At 36.6% G+C, this 23900-nt stretch overlaps 1 protein-coding gene across 1 annotated transcript; it reads left to right on the top strand.

The window, feature by feature from the left end:
- The first annotated feature begins 85 nt into the window (after positions 1-85).
- Positions 86-23583, top strand: LOC107581986 (RING finger protein 145-like). The gene is made up of 10 exons (XM_016267681.1): positions 86-241; positions 1234-1446; positions 9988-10096; positions 10299-10390; positions 14448-14683; positions 15615-15790; positions 16501-16525; positions 18974-19330; positions 19993-20130; positions 23572-23583. The coding sequence occupies exons 2-10, from the start codon at positions 1263-1265 to the stop codon at positions 23581-23583; spliced, it is 1329 nt and encodes a 442-aa protein (XP_016123167.1). The 5' UTR covers positions 86-241; positions 1234-1262.
- Positions 23584-23900: the final 317 nt, after the last annotated feature.

Genomic DNA, 23900 nt, shown 5'->3' with positions numbered 1-23900 from the left:
TGCTGTTAGACAAGCGCCACCTAGCGGCTAACCTCCGTTGTTCAGAATTGCGCATGCGCGGTACACACTCAAACGGTGTGCGTAATGGCTGCCTGATGAAGTAAGTGAATTTAGATGCTCCGCTTTTAATTTGACCATAACGAACGGATAACATCGAGACGTCGGAGCTAAAAATGGTTTATACTCATCCAGAGACGCAGCCAAAGACGAAATCTAACAGCGTGAAGTGATTAACCAACGTGTAAGTCTATTTTATTAGAATTATCGAAGCGTTTGTAAGGGAAGAACGGGCACAGTTCTGTAATGTTACTGTTAGCTGGGCATTTTAAATTAATTTAACTCTACGTATCTAACACATTTACCTCAAAAACATTATTTGTTAGTGTTTTAAGACCTCTGAAGCGGTCAAATATAAACTTTACCTAATTATTAGCATTAAGACGATCCCCTTTAGTCAGCACAAACTCCGAAAGTCAATTATTATTGTTCTGGTTCACGTTTAAACCTGTGTTCTGTCGTCTTAACGATGTAATATTTGTGTCTGTATAAGGTTTATATTTTCAATATTTCACAGGCGTCCTGTTTTAAACTGTGACTGTTGATGTGTAGGGGTTACTAGAGTTCAAACACGTTTAACACGACAGTCATGACAGTAACTAGTCCACGTGAGTTTAAATATGAGAAATACAACACTATATTTTCGCCACAGCACAATTATTTGACTATATTGTTGACTAAAGTAGTATGGTTATGTAAGTGTTCTGTTTTTTTTTCTATCCTGTGGTAATAAGAGAAGTAGGTGTCGTTCTACCACTTCCGAAAAGTACCTTGGCATTCCCATGGTTTCTTAAAGATAGGATAGGGTATTACTGTGGATTTGGAGATGTGTTATGATTTTGTTTGGAGATAATGTAATATTCAAACATTTGTATTATTATTTGTTTCATATGTTTGCAAATACACATTTAAAATACACGCGCATAATCAACACTCAACTAAAACTTAGTTGTTGTGTATACAAATGTACACTCAAGCCAGTTTGTATATACTTTTTTCAAATGTATAATATGCATTATTATTATGCTTATTTTTTATTTAGTCAAATTTCTGGTTGAAACACACTTACCTCATCTGAGTGTCTTGATTTAGTTCCTCAAAGATTACAAAACTGTGTGGTTTTAATAGGATCGCACTGTTGTTCTCTATTTTAAAATCAAGTTTTTCTCTGTTTAGGTCGAGGCCTGTTCGGTGCCCTGCTGGTCATGGCGTTGAAGGCCCGTGTGGAGGCGGTTCTGAACGTGGGTCTGCGGATCCCCAGCATCATGCTGCTAGAGGTGCTGTACCGCTGGGACGTCAGCTCCTTCTTCCAGAAGATCCAGAGGAGCAGTCTCAACAATAACCCTCTCTTCCAGTACAAATATATTGCCCTCTACCTGCATTATGTTGGTAGGTCCAAACACAACAAGCAGCTACTCCCTGTCTATACAACAAGCACTGAATGACATTGAACTGGAAATGCTCTTCGAACGAACTCCTTAAAGTCTTAGTTTTCTTAATCTTGGGCATTAATTATGGGGTAAAGCATGAATGATGGTGTGTTATTAGTTTTTTGCTTTTATTTAATTTTACTTTTATTTATTTTTTTTAAGAGTCTAATCTAGATTTGGGGTGGGCTTTTTTACTTGGACCAGTAAAATACCACCCATAATACCATAGCTGCAACACTTAAGTCGCACTATAAATAGGGGTGCTCCGATTGATCGGCTACCGATCACTATCGGCCGATAATCGCTTTGGGATGATTGATCAGCCGATCTCATAAACCGATCTCAAACTGATGACGCGTCTGCCGTGAGAGATTTGGCATGACATGCAGCGGCTCAGTCTCTGTCTGGCGCGGGTGAAATAATTGTAATGCTGAAGGTGAGGTACAGTTCATATTTCATCATTAAATAACTTCAAGTAGCTAATTTGAAAACTTTCTGTGAGACATAATTCCACAAACAGCGTGAGTGAATCACAGCACACGCTCTCTCTTTCTCTCAAAATGCGCAAATGGCTTCAAATCAAATCACGTCGGCACTATAAGCGAGCTGCACAGTTAACACAGGAATTGTCACTTGCACAATCGAGGCAGTGTCGCATCATCACTAAAGTTTATAAATTGCATTATTTTTTTATTCTTGCTGGTGTTTAAACCATTCAGCGCTCACGCGCTCTCCTGGAGACTGTGCACTCATGCACGCACGCGGATGCAACAAATGCCTCGTTTATAATGGGTTTTAATGTTTTAAAATTGCTCCGGCTTTAATTGCTCCGTCCGGACACGGCATCACAGTATGGTAAGGGGCGTAACATTTCCATCACACGCTTGAGGTATTCGGCCAATCACAACGCACTGGATAGCTGGCCAATCAGAGCACACCTCGCTTTTCAGACTGATGATCTTTGTAAAAATCTACGCATTTCAGAAAGGAGGGGCATAGAGGAGAAACAATAATGTACAGTATGTGGAAAATAATGTGTTTTTTTAACCTTAAACCGCATAAACACATTTCATTACACCAAATACACAAAAAATTTTCTTTTTAGCAACATCATATGACCCCTTTAAATGTTTTGCCACTTGCTTGAGCAGCTTAATATATCAATCTAGAAGTAAATGCAAAAGTAAAAAGCATTGAATAATGTTTCTTATATTTATTGCGTTTAAACACGTCTATGAAAGATTGTATTAGCTACTGCACTGTGTAAAAAAGAATCACAATGCTGAAAAAGTATTTTCAGTAACAATGTTTGGATTTGAAATCAAAATAATAAAAAAATGTTGTGTTTGTAGTAAACAGTCACGGATCAGTTGCAGACTCCTGTGTGAAAGCACATTGAGAGTACGTGTTGCTTCTGCACCGCTTGCGTACCGCACATGGACTGCATACGCACTGCAAACGGAGTATGTGTGAACCTGGTGTAAAAGGCCGCCTCACATACTGTACAGCTCACAAAATCAGGCTTGCGCTGTGGTGTAAGCTATTGTGCAACAATTGCACGATTCTAAAAACAAAAATGCAGTGCATGATCGAACATTTATACATAAATGTATATTTTTGAAAAATGCCCCCCTCCTCCACCCCTCAAATTAAAAAATCCCCTCTCACAAGAGTCACTTAAAAGGGGAATTAATTTAAAAAAATGTAATTCAGGCCCTGAATAAATGTTTAAAATTCCTGATTGGAGTCTTAATATAAATAATTCTACATGATAAAAAGAAGGCTTTAAAAAGATTGGTATCGGTGATCGTATTGGCAGATACTGCTTTCTGTGATCGGTGATCGGCCTCAAAAATCCTGATCGGAGCACCCCTAACTATAAACCCTCTGGTGCTCCTCATTTGGGAGTCACACTTGTGATCTTCATGGTCAAAGTGACCGGACACCTAAAATGTAACTTTTCAATGAATGCAGTATTTCTTGTTAAAATAGTCAATGCCTTTAAAATCCAATTTTTTAAGCCAGATTAGTGCAATCTTGTAGGAGTAAAATCAGAAAAACATCTGCAATTCTATGGTTTAGCCCATGGATTCCTATATAGCTCAATATAAAGGGCTTATAAATTCTCTAATTGTTTTTAGAAATAAATACTTATTTTTATTAAGTTGTGGGTTTAGATATACATTTAGACGTTCTCAAAGACAACTTTTTGTAAAGGTTTAGATTTTATTTTGGTTTGGTTTGAAATGTTGATTTGTAGCATCAGTTTTTGAATTATTATTATTATTATTATTATTATTATTATTATTATTATTACTACAGTCAAACCTGAACACAAAGCATTTTGTTACACAAAACATTAAAATTCTATAAAAATTTAACCAAAATGAACAGGAATGTTTTATCAGAGCTTAATTCTTCTGGGTCTGATCTGATTTCAGTTTTCTGACTCGTTTTGGCTGTATGGTTATAGCTATACCATTTCATTTGAGTGTGTATGATTGTGTATGTGTGTGTGAGTGTGTGTGTGAGTGGATGTGTCTGTCTTGCACTCTTGATGTTTTAAATTGTAACTGCTTCCTTGCTGTCCACTTTTTTTTTACTGCATTGTAGTTAAATTATTGCTTTTATTTTACATATTTGCTGTGTTACGGTCACACCAGTTCATAGGTGTGTGTGTATAAGTGTGTTTGTACACGTGTGTGTGAGTGGATGTGTTGGTTTTGCACTCTTGATGTTTTAGAGTTTCACCCCATCATTGGTGTGTACTTTCTGCATTGTGGCAGATTTGTAGATTGTACACAATTCTCAGAATTTTTGTGTTTGTCGATTTCCCGTTAATTTCCTATGGTCGGACATTTTTGACCGAAGTCCACAAGCGGGACACTTTTTTTATGAACACTTAGCCTGCTCGAATCATGCCCTCTATTTTTTTGTGTTCACACATTCCAAATGCCATAAAAGTCACCAAGTTTCATACCATTCCGATGAAGCTGTTAGTTTTCAAAATTTAAAACATAATTTTTTGGTCAAAAGTGACTGAAGAGCACCAGAGGGTTAAAGTATATCTTCATGTCTAGTTTTCAATTTGTGGTGGTCATGATGATGTTCCACATGTGATAACGTCTTTTTTTGTGTGTGTGTGTGTGTGTGTGTGAGTTTGTTTTCTTAGCGGTCTGTGCTCCCTGTTTAAGAAAAGCAAAGTGCTTGTGTTTGCACTCTGGCTGGAGTCCTCTTGTAATGGGCCAGTGGAAACGCAGAGTCAGGAGTTGGGAAGATTTTTATGATGGGAACAGTCTAGGTTGTTAGTCATTAAAGCAGTAATTAGACCATAGAGTTGCAAACTGTAATTAAGGCCTGTTTTGTTTGTCAAAGAAAACCTGGAAACAGAAAAGCTGTGCATCTACAAATGATGGGGAAAGACTTTAATCGCTCTTATTCTTTATAGACAGAATAAAGCATCTAGAGTCCAGCTCTGCACTATGGGCTTCTCTCCGCTATCCCTGTGTTGTCACAATAGTTTAACACAGTACCTTGTAGGGCTGGGAGGAAACTATTCTCATCGATTCTCATTTTGATGTAACAATAGCCTATTGATTCTTAAATCCCAAGAATTGGTCTGTGCTGTCTTCAGTCAATGAACAGAAGTTAATGAAACATTATTTGTGGTGTGCGTTACTTCTGATGTGAAACATCAGACTCTGCTTTCTAATTCTATCAATTGTAATCACAAAATTTAAACAATAAATATGTAACACCTCAGTACAACCAGGAGAACACAGTCCTCTTTACTACCAATCACTGCATGAAATAAACATAAATGAACATCAGATTGTATGCTGAAAGAAATGGAACAACTTACTGAAATGTCTCTGGTCTCAGTCAGTGTTTCAACCACGGAAAGACGTCAGTAAAATAGCTTGTGAACAGTATGTCACGTAAGACATTCATTGTCCATGAACCCGATAGTTAGCTAGAAAAATTAACTGTAGGAAAAAAAAAAAAGGGAGTATTTTGCTAAACTGATACACTATTTATACATACCCACAGGTTTGAATAAATCCATCATGAAAAAAGGATGATATCTGCTGTTTAAATGGTTAAATTTCAACCACACACTGAAGTAGAAACATAAGTGTTATAATCAGGGGTGCACATAAGTGGTGCGCATGCGCGACCATAATAAAAAATGCGCTGTGTAAATAAGTTCTGACAGCTAGTGCTGGGCGGTATACCGGTTCATACCGAATACCGGTGTTTATTTTTGTTATGATATTAATTTTTTTAATCCCGCAATACCGGTGTGTATGTCGCTTAAACAACCTTTGCATGCACAATTATCATTTTAGATCGACAAACTGTAATACTGTATAAGATTTCTATTCAAACTGAATAGCTAAATAAATATAGGCTACCCGCTGCCGTTTTCAAAGCACAGTGCAAAACTGTGACATTTCATTAACTGATGCGCTTCAGTCGGCAGCGCTAAACCCGGAACCGCATATACTTACTTGCCGGCAACCCGCCAAAATAAAAGCCTGATTATTTTAAGTTTGAAAATGATAAATTCATCTTTAAAAAAAAGTAAATATTAGCATTTTATATTTAAGTTCACTATAAAATAGTTATATTTGTATTTAATACTCCCTTTTTATTTTAAAATATAATAGTATGATCACACTTTATTTAATTATTTTATTTAAAAAAAGCTAAATAAATAAAGTGCAACAATATTATCACTACGATAATTTTTTTTTTTAATAGTTGTATTTAATGGGTTACACTGTGCAGTGTGAGAACCAAACCAAATCTCCAGGTTCTCTTATGAGAACCAGGCTGAAAAACGTATGTGCAACCCTGGGTATAATACACATTTATTATAGTATGTTTTTTTATGTAATACTTTTTTTTTTTTTTTTTTTTTTTTAACTATATAAATGCTGCTTTATGTACAATTTACAAATCACTTTAATATAGTAATGTACCAACTGAGTTCATAGTTTACACCATTAGTTGAGATGAGAGATTTCTTCTCAATACCTTGTACAGAAATCTGTATTCGGTACCATTTTGGATACCACAGAGAGAAATTGCTACAACATTATTAATTGCATAAAATGTGAAAGTACCTAATGTAATTTTCTTTGACCACAGTTAAAGTATTTTCTTATCAACTGAATCTCACTGTCTGAGATTCTTCAGGCACAATAGCTCTGAGGGGGACTATATAATGATAAGACATGATAAGAAATATTACTCTTGTAATATGCCTGTACTGTATAGTATAAAGTTTATTAAGGGTCAGATTTACTAACAGCTTGCACCTGGTCAAACAATCTTTTGGTGTTAAAAAACTACTGTCAGGATTTACTGAAGGCACGCATTGAAAAATGAATGCTTGGACAATAGCCTGACCTTATTTCATATATATTTGTAGGATTTTCCCTTTCAGGCACACAATTTATGGGAGGAGAGTATTTAAATGCAACATAATTTACTAAGGTTTGCGGTAGTGAAATTATTGGTATTTGCGCCATTATTTAATAGCCCAAAAAAGCATGTCTTAAACCAGCCAATTTGCGTTGGTCTTAGTAGATTGCGCTGCTCATTATGGAAATGATCCGGTTGTGTCTGTGTTCTTTAATGTGCACATTGTCAGTAGATCAGCCGCAGAGCTTTTCACTCTCATCTGCACTTCTGTGAGATTGCACTCACGCTAATTTGCTCTGGTTAGTAAATCTGGCCCTAAATATTGTGTTATACTACAGTACAAAATTTATGGCCGCGGTATCTAACTATATTAAATCATTTTCTGTGCTCCCATTGGTATCTGGCATTGGCATTGCTGTAGTGCTTATTTACGTAAAGTTATTGTCTCAATCAAACACTAGCAGAATGATTTTTGTACAAATGAAACATTGTAGGGCTGCATTGACCATGTCAATTCATCTGTATAAAAATAATTAATCTTTCAGTGATCGTTTAGTAGTACATTTCGATGTCTGATATTATGCAGGTGCCTGCTACCTTTGCATTGCAAATACTATTTTGACTAATCCGTTTATCCAGCACCCTTTCTCGGAGTGTACAAACCTGAAATGACTGCTACAAATCCAGTGACTGGGATGCAAGTTCTTAAATAATTTTCTAATTAAACATGCTTATCAATCACGTAAACTTTTCTTAGTTGCCTGGAAATAAACAGGCATGCAATAAATTTAGTGAACTTAAGCCAAAGGCTACCTTTGTATTAGTATATTATTCTTCATTAAAGGGGTCATCGGATGCAAAATTCATTTTAGGGAATGAAAGAAAGGAAAGGAGGTCACTTGTGGCCAAGTATGGTGACCCATACTCGGAATTTGTGCTCTGCATTTCACCCATCCAAGTGCGCGCACACACACACACACCGTGAAAACACACCTGGAGCAGTGGGCAGCCAATGCTGCGGCGCCCGGGGAGCATTGGGGGTTTGGTGCCTTGCTCAAGGGTCTCACCTCGGTCGTGGTATTGAGGGTGGAGAGAGCGCTGGACATTCACTCCCCCCCACCTACAATACCTGCCGGACCTACAAAACCTGCCGTTCCCTGCCGGAACCCGCAACCTTTGGGTTACAAGCCCGACTCTCTAACCATTAGGCCACGACTGCCCCATTACATGTTGTTTGAACATTAATGTGTATTGGAAGTGTGTGTACACATCCATGCTATAATGATAAAATATCCACCCAGTGTTTTTTTTTTTAATCTCTATTTTAAAATCCCCTTTCTCAAATCAGGCTGTTCTGAGATTCCTGGCAGAATGACGTAGTTCTGCACAGGCCGCTCCCACGATAGTTGATTGACAAGGCCCTCTTACCTTAGATCCGCCTTGAGTTAGCTTTGAGCTGTCCGCCCTTGTGTTGACTCCAGTGGAAGACAAGAATGTCTCGGATTAAGCGATTTAGGTGTTTTGTTGTTGGATGTAATAATGAACATAGCAGTCGTCATTTACTCCCGACGTCTGAGCCGCTGGAGAAGCAGAGGATTAACGTTACTTTAGTTTTTGAAGGGAATATGCCGATCCCCGATCTGCCTAAATGCGTCTTCGCGCAAATCATTCATGATCCAGCTTCATCTACAGAAGAAGTGAGTATAAGGGTTATGAATCTTTGCAAATCGCCTTTCCTAATAATGTGCTAGTTAGCATGTTTCGCGGCTAAATGCGGCTAAAGTTTACTATCTGCTCGTCACCCCATGGAAGAGAGGGGCGGGGTGAGCAGAGCTCATTAGCATTTAAAGCGACATGCAAGGAAGCGGCTTGCTATGAACAGAGCTGATTTTGACGAGGTAAAAAGGGTGTTTTTTTTTTTTACACTTCCATAGAGAAATTTTAACCGAAGTATGTTATAGACCTTTCATTATGACCCTAAAGAATCATATCAACTTGTGGAAAATGGGCATCCCATGACCCCTTTAAAGGTTGTTGACACTGACGTTGATTTGCAGCATCATATGCGACCATACATCATTCATTTTAACACGAGTCTGTGAACCAGTGACATGATGCCGCACTTCCATCACCTGATACATTTTGATACAAAACACCTACTTGGAAACCATGGACTCTGTGACCTCCAGATAAACACTCTGTAAGAACAAAGGGCTGCAGTTCTACAGGCAATATACTGTATATGGCTTAAATAGTTGTACACATCTCTACCACACCTTTCATTCCTCCCTTTCCATCTCTTTGCGTGACCCGTTCTGGACACTTGATCCAACCGAGCTGATTAACTGTTTTTAATGCAATTTAATCATAGAAGTAGATTTTTAAAAAGTTATGTTTACTTGTTGCTACCACACCATGTTACAACACAGTAGGGCTATTGCAGACAGAAACAATACTGTACTACATCGATGTTTCCTGTCGGCTCAATTTTTGAGTGGACTTTGCGGTTTCGATTCGCATGAACGGTATACGAGTGGAGCGACTGAGCGGTGCACACACACACAGAGCGTCACACCACGTGAAAGTGAAACCTGAGCGGTGAACTAATTTTCGGCAGCCGAAATTTCGGTGTATCTCTAATTATTGGCGACATCAGAAATGGATATTATATAATAGATGCTTGTTTGAACATTTTAGCAATTTAAAAATATTAAAAAAGGATTTTTTACACTGCACCCATGCTCTCGACAGGCGGCACCCCAGTTGGGTAACACTGGGTTAGACCATATGGCATTTTAGAGACATTAAATGAAACATTTTCTTGAAAATGGTATAAAAGTTTTGCAAAACCCTGGGAAATCAACATGAATACAAAGGGTACATTTCTTACTTGGCATATGCTTTTTAACTGCATTATTGAAAACATTTTCCTTTATTTTGTGTGCTGTTATTTGTCATTGACACTTATGTATAATTTAAAACCAACATTTTTATTTTTGTTTTATGTGAAACCAAGATTGCATATCAGTGTATCTTTATTCCTGTCAGTAATTGAGACTCTTTTCTTCAGGCTATATCCTCAGTCTGGTGTTGTTGACTTTACCCCGGCAGCATCTGGTACAGCTCTACCTCTACGTGCTCACAGCTCTTCTGCTCTTCGCGGGACACCAGCTCTCTAGGTCTGTGCTCACAGCACCCTTTGCTTGACTGTATAAAACACAATGCCACATTGGGTTTTAAGTGCTGACACGTTGACAGTTCTTGTAAACACACACACGCAAATAAAAATGAGTGCTTGACACATTTTGACAATTAATGCAACCGTTTAGTAGTTATAATGACTTTCAAACAAACAGTGCTCTCTGACTGGTGTTCCTGCAGGGATTACGTACGTGGAGAGCTGGACTCGGGTTACGAGGGACCCCTCTACCTGGAGCCACTGTCCATGAACCGCTTTACCACAGCACTCATCGGTACGTCCAGCATCATTAGCGCCAAAACAACACCATATTTTGTTCTCTTTAGTGATGCATTTGTTCCTGACACATTATAAAGGAAAAGAGTTACTCTCAACTAGACATGTGTCGGTATTCGGTAATGCGATATATCACAATATTGTTATCGTGGGCACTTCAAAATACAGAGAACAATTATTTAATACAAATTATTCCGAATTTTGAATGCATTTTAAGAATACCTTTCCTGTTAGCTGGTCACAATGCACAACACCACTGTATGCTGCTTCAAAGACGCGTGTGCACTCTAATGTAAACAAGCATGGATGAGAAGCACATGGCGAAGCGCCTGAGAGATGCTCTGGATGAAAGCGCATTCACTCTCTGACAGCAGATGGCGCTGAACAGCAGAAATGCAGCCGCTACCCTGGAAATCCCATAAACAAAGCAGCAGCTGCTACTTTTTGAAACGTACTTAAATGATTTAAATAGCCATTCAGGTTTTTGTATTCGCAGTGGTGTTCATCACAGAGCCAAATACTTCAATATTTAGACTTAATAGGCTATTTATTTTCAAACCTTTTAACATTTTAATCTGGACTACAACATGCCCTAGATATTGTTTGAAAGTGTTTTTGATTTTTGTTCGGTCACACTTTACATTAGGGTTTCATTAGTTAACATTAGTTAATTCATGTATTAAACTGAGACGATGCGCATCAAAGTTTTAGTGGAGAAAAGCATTTCAAACAGTCCTCATCTCTGCAGCACAGCTGGCACACCTGCTAAATGCAGCTCAGATGTGCTGCGTGATAGAGATCGAAATGACAGAGACGTGCAAGTAAAAGTGCACAAAAGCAGCATCTATTTCGTGCACAACTTGAACAAACTACAACAGATGAAGCTGTCAGCTGTCTGGATATTGGCAATATCGTTAATATTAATTATATTCATTAATGGATCTTAGTTCTGTTAATGCGTGAACTTGCTGTCCAGTAATCGCAAAAAACTTTGTGCTTTATTACTTTTTAATAAACAAAGTATCAGTTTTAAAATTATGCCAAATTCATAACGCAATTCAAACAAATACGGTTTTGGCGCTCTTTAATGCAGCAGGCGCGACTGCTTTAGCGCCTCAGTTCAAGCGGCAATTGAACCCATTATATCTTTCTCTTTACTAATATAGTACATAATAAACATGGATTAACATCAAAAGGTAAGCAATTTTATAAGAGAGCCTACAGTATAACCTACTGAAATGTCTCATGTAAAACGCAGTTTCAAACTGCGGAAAATGTGTAAAGCTTGTAAACATTGCAGTGTAATAATACATTTACCTCAGAATAACCATTCAGTGTCCACAAGCTCATCACTCAGCTAGAAAAATAACTGTAATGAGGAGTATTTTGCTATATTTATTAATATTTATGAATATTAATATTTTTACTTAAGCTGCTGTCTACTTGATTCGACGACTCCTATAAAATTGCATTTTACTAATGAAGAAAAACAGACATGTACTCACACTTTATCACCCCTCCCCACTCCCCCGCTGGCCTGCACTCACACTTGCACTAAAGTGAAAGTGACGTGACGTGACATGTGGCCAAGTACGTTTACCCATGCTAGGAATTAGTGCTCTGCATTTAACCCATCCTAAGTGCACACACACACCCGGAGCAGTGGGCAGCCATTTATGCTGCGGCGCCCGGGGAGCAGTTGGGGGTTCGGTGCCTTGCTCAAGGGCACCTCAGTCATGGTATTGAAGGTGGGAGAGAACGCTGTACATTCCCTTCCCCCCCCTACAATCCCTGCCGGTACGAGACTCGAACCCGCAACCTTTGGGTTATGAGTCCGACTCTCTAATCATTAGGCCACAACTTTTTTCTTAAAAAAACTTTCAGCCTGTCACCATGATGCAAACATGAAATATCAGACATACAGTAGTAGTTCTTTACAGGTTTTTTAATTCGATTGCGCTGCTTTTCCACTGTTTTTTCTGTGTAAACATGGATGTGTTTGACTGTTGCGCTCGCGTCTCTTGCAGTGTCTCATGCATGAAACGCCATTCTAAAAACACTGCGCTCAAGTTAAAAGAAGTTCACTCCCACCTTCTTGCATGTTTTACCTATTCCACTGCTCGCGTCGCATCTTTCTCAACACAAAAGAGCGTTCGGTGTGAATGGCGCTTAGCGCTATATTAATGGTCCTTCACAGAGCGCGTCACACGGGAGCGGTTATTCACGTGCGCCGACATGCGGTTGGATCATTCGTTTCTCTTTACTGTCATATTGTCAACGTGTCTAATTCTAACATTTGGTAATATTTCTATTTAAAATCGCGATTTCTAAAAAATAAAATCGTGGCAAAACAATAAATTCAAATTAATCGATAAAATCTGGAAAATTGCCCAGCCCTAGGAGCAGCATTATGAAACAGTTCCGCGCAGAGCTCTACTCCAGAATATCCGCACAGATCGATATCGAAATTATATCGTATCGACCGAAGTTAAGAAATATATCGTGATATCAATTTTGGCCATATCGTCCAGCCCGTCAACATTTTAGGCAACTTTTTAGTATTTTTTTTAAACAAAAACTAGACGCATTGTGCACTGAGGTAGGCCTGCTATTTATTTTTATGTCTGACGGGAAAAAAGCCTATTCTTTTTATTTGTTATTTTATTCAGTTTTTCTCTGTTTTCAGTAGCGCTGCAGGTGTGTGATAATTTGACGATGTGTGAATCCAGGTTCTGTTGTTGTTCTGTATGCTGCTGTTTGCACGTTAAAATAAACCCGTGAATTTTTTATTTTTATTTTTAATGGGTCAGACACTCATCCATTCTATTTTTATTTAATACTAATTTATTATTCGAATCTTATCAGTTAACGGTTAATGTTCGGATAACAAGTAACAGTTGTCGGTCGGGAAAGTTAACCGAAATGAACATCCCAAGATGTCACAAGAACTTGTACTTCTCTAACATATGTAACTGTTTCAGCAAAGTCACAATTTACTGAAGTCACAATGTACAAATTCCCTGACTTTTCCTGGAAAACCATGAAAAATCATTGAATCCCTATAATAGAATTCTTGTAAAATACTTCTGAAAAATTCTAAAAAAAAGTTTTAAATTTAAAATAGTTTTTTGCAAGTGGAATCTGTAGAATGTTTAATAATATCCTGGGAAAATCGTGGAAAATCACAGAAATTTCTTGGAAAATAACATTTTTGTAGATATGCCAAGCTCACAACAGATAACAATTATTCTTTGCAAGTAATAATTACAAAAACATTTTAATGTCATGGAAATTATATATATAAAAAAAAAATCAAACATCATAGTTTTTTCCCTAAAATACTGTTAAAATGGCTCTAAAATATTTCAACTGGTAGAAATGACTCTTTGTAAGTGCAATATCTATAAATATTTTTGTAATCCTTGGAAAAGATTGGAGTCTAAGTCATGTTTAATCAAATATTTACATCACTAACAGACTCTTTATATTCAGATATTTAATCCTGAAAATCTCTTAATATAGAAGAATCACACTGCAATACATTAATACATTTAGTCACAAAGACAGCAGCACCGCAGGGCAGTTTACTTGAAATTAAACTATTTGAATAGAAAACATTCATAGGCAAAATCTGTGTTTTTGCTGACCAGCCAAATGAAGATGTAAGATAACAACTATTAGCCTTTTGATTAGTCATGTCAAGTGACAAAAGGCATTCAGTTATTCATTTGAAATTAAACTTTTTTTGAAATAACAATGATTTGATCCTTTATATCTAAATGCAAAAGTTTCATCCCTTCAGTGAAGAGAGAGTAAACTGATAGACACCTAACTTCAGTAGTTAACCCTTTGTTTTGTTTGATTTGAGTCAAATTGAGCAGATGTCTTTTATTTGCCCTGTCAACATGGCAAAGCGGATCACATTGTGGGCACTCCCAGTGGGAACGTTTAAAGCAGCTTTTTAAAGGAAACATTGATGTGTGTTAGTGTGATGTATTTCTGTTCAGTTTGTCTGTAAGTTAGTGTTTGTTCAGTAAGACAATCCTCTCCCTCAGGTCAGGTCGTGGTGTGTACGCTGTGTTCCTGCGTCATGCAGACCAAACAGATCTGGCTGTTTTCTGCACACCTGCTCCCCCTAGTGGCTAGACTGTGCCTCGTGCCCCTGGAGACCATCGTCTTCATCAACCGCTTCGCTATGATCTTCACCGGTCTGGAGGTGCTCTACTTCATCGCCTCCAACCTGCTGGTGCCGTACAATCTGGCCAAAACTGCCTACAGAGAGCTGGTGCAGGTATGAGTGTCATGGGTATAGAGAGTGGGGTAAGAGGTGTCGCCCCCTCAATCCAGGGATTTTATTTTATTTTTTTTAAGCATTTCTTAGCTTTAGTATGATAGGATAGTAGCTAGACAGGAAGTGAAGTGGGAGAGAGAGAGGAGGACAGGATCGGGAAAGGTCCACGAGCCGGGATTCGAACTCGGGACACCCAAAGCACAATGGTGCTGTACTTTTTAAAAAGTTTCCTTAATCCTCACCAAAGCTGCATTTATTTAATCATAAGTACAGTAAGAACCGTAATATTGCCAAATATTAAAACTTCTGTTTTAATGTGTTTTAAAATTAAATGTATTGCTGTTATGTCAAGGCTGAACTTCAGTATCATTTGATCCTTCAGAAATCATTACAGTATGCAGATCTGGTGTCAAATAAACATTTCTTATTATTTGTATTCTTTTTTTTTTTTCCCCTGGGGATTCTTTGATGAATAGAAAGTTCAAAATTACACCTTTCTTATAGAAATCTTTTCTAACATAAATGTTTTTACTGTCACTTATGTATTTTTTTTTGACCTATTGCTTGTAATTAGTTTCTAATTACACCGTTTAATTGCCTTCAGTGAGCTTGATAATTTTTTTTATTTTTTTTTATTTTTTACTTGCATTATTAGGCTAGCATTAGTGTTTTTGTGACACTAATGCTAGCCTAATAATGCAAGTAAAAAATAAAAAACTGAAGGCAATTAAATGTATATAAATATTGTGAAGTATAATGAATCATATTGTGATATAAGACTTAGGTCATATCGCCCATCCCTAAATTTTGTATATTAAACTTTCTTGGTTTGTGAATAATGTGAAGTAAAATAAGATGTTTTTGCCCATCCTACCAGCCAGTCTTTGAACCCTAGGTGTAACATCCCTGTGTTTCCTGTGTTGTTCTGTAGGTGGTGGAGGTGTATGGTTTGCTAGCTCTGGGCATGTCTCTGTGGAATCAGCTGGTTCTGCCTGTTCTCTTCATGTGCTTTTGGCTGGTGCTGTTTGCACTGCAGATCTACACCTACTTCAGCACACGGGACCAGCCGCCCTCCCGAGAGAGGCTGCTCTTCCTGTTTCTCACCAGGTCTGACTGCTGCAACATGTAGTCCACTGTTTTTAATCAGCACGAAGGATAGCGTCTAGATTATGGATGCTAACGATTTATCGACAATCAAAAACTCATCGATGATCGATTCAGCGCAGTGTGTTCATGCAACAAGCGTGCAGCAGACACACAAGAATAATAAGCAAGCATTTAGGGCTGTGACAGGGATGGGCTGGATCTCTTGCGCGAATAATTCACATTGTACAAAATATGCTTTTGATGTGATCCAAACTTTAAAAGTGCATTAAATAGAAACTAGAGAAATAGAAATAAAATGTTTTCTCCCGATATTCCAAAGCAACCGATACCATTTGTAATTGGACAGAAAAGTGAATATCTTCCGCACAAGCAAGCAAGTCAGGAAAAGCAAAATTGAATACCGGCGCATGTGAAATACTCCTACTACGGAGTGACATGCTGAAAAAATGGGTATAAAAATAAATATGAATATTTATTAGTTCCTACCACTTGTTAATTTGTTGCCACGGTCCACGTTTCATTAATTTGGTTAAATTATATCTAAGGTACAACGTAGCCATGATTTAATTAACATGAGGGAACAAATTAAGTCGTGGGAACAAATTCTTAATTTGTGTTAAATTTGTGGAAATTCAAATGACCAACCAACTCGCTAAACAGAACACAAAGCTTAATTTAAATTTATGGGCTAATGTACCTTTCTCATCCAGCTTGAATCCAAATGTTTCCATGGAGGCAATGTAACATTTGCCTTCTAACCAATTATTTCTCTTCTGAACAAAGCTTTGTACTTCACATACTTCATAATAAAAGGTGTTTCATGTGGGCAAAAATGTGTTTTGTCGTATCACCGCTGGTGGTAGCGGTTAGTCATGCTTACTGGCACAGCCCTGTGCGCTTGAGCTACATTTGGAATAGTTTTACTTTAAATGGTGATAATGTTAATTGCAAACATTGTGATTGTGTTTTAAAATTAAATACAACAAATGAGCATCATCATACCATTTAAAAATGGTGCATTCAGCGGTCTCAATGACAGAATATGAAACGGCCAACAATAACCTCCATTTAAAATAAAATGATCCCAAGCGTAACTATTATTATCGTGTCGATTCATTTTACAATCCTGCAAACTAGCCCTTTAGTTTTTGCACATCCTGTAATGCTGGTGATTATATGCCACTGCGGTAGAAGCATTTTGAATTATTAGGTTAATGATTAATTGATCATTCATTTAATTGATCATGGGAATAATTGTAAATTGACATAGCTAAGCTAGATATAAACCAGAATGCTTTGCAACAAGGATTTGGAACAGCGGAAAATAGGGCAGTAGAAATCTAAATCACTGTTTAACAATATGCAACATACAGTATGTAAATGTTTTGTTGGTTATGGTGACTGGGGATGCACGATATATTGGCCACCATATCGGTATCGGCTTATAAATGTGAATTTTTTTTGTGCACATATATCTTATTTATCTAATATAGAATGTGTTTGTTTAAGCTAATAGAAGGTAAATAGAGCACAGTATGTCAGTGGTCATCTTTAGCTCAGCGCACACAGCTCAAACAGAAGTGCACAACATTAACTATGATTGGGACTGTCATATAAAACATTATAATGAGAACACTATTATAATAAAACGTTTTGAATTGTTTCGGTGTATTTGCTGTGTTGCTGCGCGTTGTTACGTGAAGAGCCAAGGGCGCATACACACCATGAGTTACACATTCTAGCACATAACTTAGTTCAAGATCACTTGTGTATTTGCGTCTTTTTGTGCATATATAAGTTATGATATTATGTTTGTTGTGTAAATATCTGATTCTCATATAGCATAATTAACCTGCTAACAAAGCGCTTCAGTTTACTGGTGTTGATTCAGCTCTTCAGCTACAGCGCACACAGCTCAAACAGCAATGCTGCTAGTTGAAACAGTGGTGTTAAGATGCTTCTTTTTCAGAATCATTGAGATATTAATAATAACCACCACTTTTATTTTTCTTATTTTCATTAACAATATGGTTTAACTAAAATAATTTAATTATTGTTCGTGCAGAGGCTATTCCATTTAATTTATGCATGGCACATGCATAATTTTTTTACACGCAAGTAATGTTGTCCAGTGACTTGTTTGCATTATGCATTATTTTATTTATTTGTAAGGCTGCTTTGTTTGATTTTATGTTGAAGTGTTTAATGGTTTTTAATGGTGAGACTATCTTTTTGGAATCAGGCTCTCAAAAATGATATAAAAATTTGGATTTAGATTTCTCAGGCAACATATTGGTTATCGGCTTTCATATTTAAAGAATTATCTGTATCGGCCAACATTTTCATATCGGTGCATCCCAAATGGTGACACACAATTTTCTGCCGTTTAGGTTTTTGACATTTATGATAGGTTGTCTACCTTTGCTATGGCCAAAGAAATATATATGGTTTCAAAGAAAAATTATTATTTTTTTGGCTTGCAGCTACAGCGCACACAGCTCAAACAGCAATGCTGCTAGTTGAAACAGTGGTGTTAAGATGCTTCTTTTTCAGAATCATTGAGATATTAATAATAACCACCACTTTTATTTTTCTTATTTTCATTAACAATATGGTTTAACTAAAATAATTTAATTATTGTTCGTGCAGAGGCTATTCCATTTAATTTATGCATGGCACATGCATAATTTTTTTACACGCAAGTAATGTTGTCCAGTGACTTGTTTGCATTATGCATTATTTTATTTATTTGTAAGGCTGCTTTGTTTGATTTTATGTTGAAGTGTTTAATGGTTTTTAATGGTGAGACTATCTTTTTGGAATCAGGCTCTCAAAAATGATATAAAATTTGGATTTAGATTTCTCAGGCAACATATTGGTTATCGGCTTTCATATTTAAAGAATTATCTGTATCGGCCAACATTTTCATATCGGTGCATCCCAAATGGTGACACACAATTTTCTGCCATTTAGGTTTTTGTGTTTTAGTAATGGGACATTTATGATAGGTTGTCTACCTTTGCTATGGCCAAAGAAATATATACGGTTTCAAAGAAAAATTATTATTTTTTGGCTATTAATATTTTGCATAGAGAATTATATATAATGTGTATATTTACAAATGCATATAAATTTAAATGTCTAATATAATAATATATGATATAATGGATTACACTCTCTCAGGTTCTTGGTACACTTCTTATCTACATCCTCTTCATGGTGGAAGAGTTTCGTAAGGCTCCTGTTGAGAACATGGATGAAGTCATCTACTGTGTCAATGGGACCTACCGGCTCCTGGAGTTCCTGGTGGCCGTCTGCGTGGTGGCTTATGGTGTCTCAGAGACCCTGTTTGGAGAATGGACTGTAATGGGCTCCACCATCATCCTGGTTCACTCCTATTATAACGTGTGGCTAAGGGCCCAGCTGGGCTGGCAGAGCTTCCTGTTGCGCAGAGATGCAGTTCACAAGATCCACAGCATGCCCACTGCTTCCGCATTACAACTCCAGCAACATAATGACATCTGTTCTATATGCTTTCAGGTAAGAAGTGTTTAAGATGTTTTCAGTGCATTTATTCCCAACATAAGTTCATTGAATCATTCAAAAAGTATTTTTGAATGTACTTTCACTGGAGTTCATAACTGAAGTGTTGATCAGTTTAAGATTTTGTCATTTTTAATTTGTTGAATATTACATGGGCCCTGTTTTATTCTATACCATGTTAGAGGGTTTAATGTGTAACTGAGAGCGAATTTGTTTACTGTGCACTCTTCACAATTGTACCAAAAGGGGTTTTTGGTTCCTCAATGAAGCTTTCAGTGATCAGTTCTTAAAATAACCATTTATTTTTTTTCTTGGTATGAAGACTATTTTAATAATCTGAAGACCCATTTGTGCTCTGAAAAGTTTTCATGGATATTAAAGGTTCTTCATGGAACCATCAATGACAATAAATAAACTTCATAGAAGGTTCTTTATTGAAATGAACATTATACCCAAATGAATCCGATTCATAATTGAATCAAATCAAGAGATTGTGAATTGTGTCCAAATGTGGAAATCTTTATTGATATCAAGCTTAATACAGTGGAATCTGAATTTGCTCTTGCTAGCCTTTAAAGCATTTCCTCATTTGTCAACATGTTCATAATTTCACTTCTTATCTTGGCTGTCTAGTTTTAAACATTGTTTCTCACTTCCAGGATATGAAGTCTGCTGTCATCACGCCATGCAGCCACTTTTTCCACGCTGCCTGTTTAAAGAAGTGGCTGTACGTGCAAGAAACGTGTCCTCTGTGCCACGGCCAGCTCAAAAGCCAATTTTTTTTTTTTTTCTTTCCAGTGAATTCTAAGTTTAAATCTCGCAATAGTTTTTTTCTGCAATTGCGACTTTTTATCTCACAATTATGCGTTTATAGATCACAGTTGAATTGTTAGTTTATATCTCGCAATTGCAAGTTAACATTCTGCAGTTATGACCTTTTCCCTCTGGTTTCTAAGTTTACGTCTTGCAATTGTTTTCAGCCACGGATAATAAAAGTGTGACTTTTTATCTCGCAATTGTGAGTTTATATCTTGCAATTGCAAGTTAACGTTCCACGGTTATGACTTTTTTTCCCCTTTGAAATCGGAGTTTACATTTCGCTGTTTTTTTTCCGCCACAGAATGATAAAGGTAATTGTGTTTATATCTCAATTTTTTTCCCGGAATTGTGAGTTTATCTCACAATAATAGAAGTCAGCGAGAAAAGTCGTCAGAATTGTGAGAGAAAGTTGCAAGTATGTTTTTTATTTTTTCCTTCCATACTGTGAAAATATCTCCATACAAGTAGTTTATACAATTCAAAGTATCCTAAAGCTGGGATTACTTTACGTAGGGAACAGATCAATATGAAGTTGTTACTTAAAATAATAAAATGTTTTGTTTTTATATATAGAGTCTGCTGAACTTCACCTTTCGTGTTCCACAAAAGAACATTGTATGAATTTGCAATGGCATGAGTAAAGGATGACACCGTTTAGACTTCTGGTCCATACTGTGAAAATATCTCCATACAAGTAGTTTATACAATTCAAAGTATCCTAAAGCTGGGATTACTTTACGTAGGGAACAGATCAATATGAAGTTGTTACTTAAAATAATAAAATGTTTTGTTTTTATATATATAGAGTCTGCTGAACTTCACCTTTCGTGTTCCACAAAAGAACATTGTATGAATTTGCAATGGCATGAGTAAAGGATGACACCGTTTAGACTTCTGGAATGAACTGTCCCTTTATGTTGGTCACTGGATGCATTTCATGATCTGTTTACATTATTGCTGGTCAAAAGACATTTCAGAATACTGCCCTACAGAGACAAAACATAGTAACTACACATTTTGTTTGTGTTCACATTGAGCTACTAAAATAGGCTTTTAAAAACTGATATCTGTGACAGATGGGTTTGGCACAACTATGCACAGATTCAGAAAAGCTGAAGTGTAACGATTCAATCAAGAAAGCTTTTTCTCAGATTGAGTGCTGGTGTAGGTACAGCGTTTCAATGCCCCTTTGTGGGGCATTGTAGTTTTCAGTATGCATCCATATGACTGAAAATGTACATCATCTCTATGGAGGTAATGGATGGTTCTTATGCTATACTATTTTGTAGAAGTGTGTTTGTGTGTGTGTGTATGTGTTTTGGAAGCGCATCCCAAATGAGCCACTGTAAAATCCAGACCCCGGCAAAGTCAAACTGTGGAATGTTATCTAAAGTGCCATTGAGCCAGTTGATCTATGTTTTATCACAGCACGCCTCTTGTTATTTACCCCAGTTTTAAAGGGATGTCTGAGGCTGGGCGGCTTTTTTCATCTATATATTTGTCACTCTTTACCATGTGTCAGAAATAATGTTAAACCATCACTGCGGAAAATGTTAAGTTGTCAGTTTGGCAGTTGGCTTGATTCCTGGAAGCATATTGCAGACTATATACACTAAACCTGTTTTCTGGTTTTAAAGGACATTAGTGGGTAGACAAGCAATTCAATACATTTCTCTCTTTTCTTTTTTATGAATATTCAATGGATGTTCCATTAAGGCCATCTTGCGTTTTCCCACTGTAAAACTGGCATGTTTCTTTCAGTGAGTGACGTTAAGTGTTAAATCTCAAAATCAAGCCACATGTCAGCTTAATTTTTGAAAGGTTTGAGTTTCACCTTAATATTGTCATATCATCAACAGCACTTCATTTAGTCATCGCAGACTTATTTTGCCATTATTTTCTGTCAGGAGAAAGCTCCATTTTGCCAGAGATGTCATGCCATACTATGTTTGCACTAATGTCATTTATAGCGAATAATATTTTGTCTTGTTAGGCAACAAATGCTTACAGAGCAGATGGAAGTATAGCTCATTATAAATGTGTACATATATGGGCAACTATATTCCTTTGTATATTCTTTTATGGTGTTTTTGATATGCCACACAGTGTTAAAGCAGCAGTGAACATTATGAAGTGTCTTGAGGACCGTGTGAACACTCTCAAAAGTGGGATTGATCCTGAGGACACAGATTTGTTTTGTGTTTTTGCTGTTTTTTTAAAAAAGATGCATTTCAGAATGGCAAATTTGTGTGCATGAGTACGTTTGATGTATGAGCAAACACAAATGACATTCGAAACATTCTGTATCGAGTAGTTTTTTGCACAATTTTCTTCGAAGAAAATAAATTGAAATGTAGCTAGAACAAATGTTGTTTTTTTAATTGATGTGATTTTTGTCTTTTTAATGGGTGATTTAACAGTTTCACAGTTTCTTTCTTGTTAAGAAATTACAGTTTGGTAAACTTCAGTTTTCTGGCTTCATAATTTTCAATCTGACATGCTAAATGCACAAAAAAGTTTTCGTTTACATAATGTGTGTGTGTGTGTGTGCGCTGTGTATAAATACACACACATGCATTTATACATTTCAGAAAATGTTATGTTTATATAATATATATTTATATATCTAAATTATATGCATGTAAATAGTTCAAATGTATACTGCATGTGTGTATACACTCTAAAAAATGCTGGGTTAAATATAACCGAGCGCTGGGTTAAAAAGGGACAAACCCAGCTATTGGGTTGTTTTGAACCCAGCATTTTTTTATATGCGCACATATGTAAACATAAACTTATTTTGGATGCGATTAATCGTTTGACAGCACTAATATAAATACATATATACATGCATACATACATACACAGTTGTGCTCAAAATTCATACCCTTGGAAAAAAATGAAAGCTGTGAAATCTGCATTGTTTGTCCATCTGAACCTTTGCTCCGAAATATTAAAAGAAATCTAACATTTAATTGAAGTTTAAAAAAAAAAACAGTAAAAGTGGGGAAGAGTCACATTGTGTAATTTTTTTCTCTCTCGAATACACAATGGCCGCAATTACCTACAGAAAAAAAAAACATTATTGTTGGTGTCTTTGATACTTTTTTCAGGATTCTTTGATGAATAAACAGTTAAAAAGAACAGCATTTATTTGAAATGGAAATATTTTCTAACAGTAAGTCTTTAGTATCACTTTTTCTTATCAATTTAACACACCCTTGCTGAAAAAAAAGAAAAAAAGTACTGACCCTGAACTTTTGAATGTTAGTGTACATTGTTTACAGAAGAATTCTGAATCAATTGTGTGTGTGTGTGTTTTCTTATTTTCAGATTTATAGTATTTTTTATTAGCCTACATATGCAACTAGTTTTTTTCAGTATGAGTAATTGAAATGTAACTTGAATGTCATTTTCAGTGCTTGAAGTGATGTGTTAGTGTGATCTTCAGTTTGATCACACGATGGCGCTGCTGCATCACATGTTCACAGAGGTACTCGTGCGTTTGGTGATGCGTCTCAAACTGAGAGCATCAAATTGTGTGTGTGTGTTTATTTTCAGATTTATAGTATTTTTTATTAGCCTACATATGCAACTAGTTTTTTTTTTCAGTATGAGTAATTGAAATGTAACTTGAATGTCATTTTCAGCGCTTGAAGTGATGTGTTAGTGTGATCTTCAGTTTGATCACACGATGGCGCTGCTGCATCACATGTTCACAGAGGTACTCGTGCGTTTGGTGATGCGT

The sequence above is a fragment of the Sinocyclocheilus grahami genome, unplaced genomic scaffold (genome assembly GCF_001515645.1).
Source record: "Sinocyclocheilus grahami isolate Dianchi unplaced genomic scaffold, SAMN03320097.WGS_v1.1 scaffold39.1, whole genome shotgun sequence".
Taxonomy (NCBI): domain Eukaryota; kingdom Metazoa; phylum Chordata; class Actinopteri; order Cypriniformes; family Cyprinidae; genus Sinocyclocheilus; species Sinocyclocheilus grahami.
Note: the sequence above shows the minus strand (reverse complement) of the source record. Positions and strands in the feature narration are given on the sequence as shown.

Coding starts and splice junctions, on each gene's coding strand:
- LOC107581986 (XM_016267681.1), top strand. CDS start 1,263: ATGGCGTTGAAGGCCCGTGTGGAGGCGGTTCTGAACGTGGGTCTGCGG. Junction 10,097..10,298: donor GCGGGACACCAGCTCTCTAG/GTCTGTGCTCAC, acceptor GTGTTCCTGCAG/GGATTACGTACGTGGAGAGC. Junction 14,684..15,614: donor CCTACAGAGAGCTGGTGCAG/GTATGAGTGTCA, acceptor GTTGTTCTGTAG/GTGGTGGAGGTGTATGGTTT.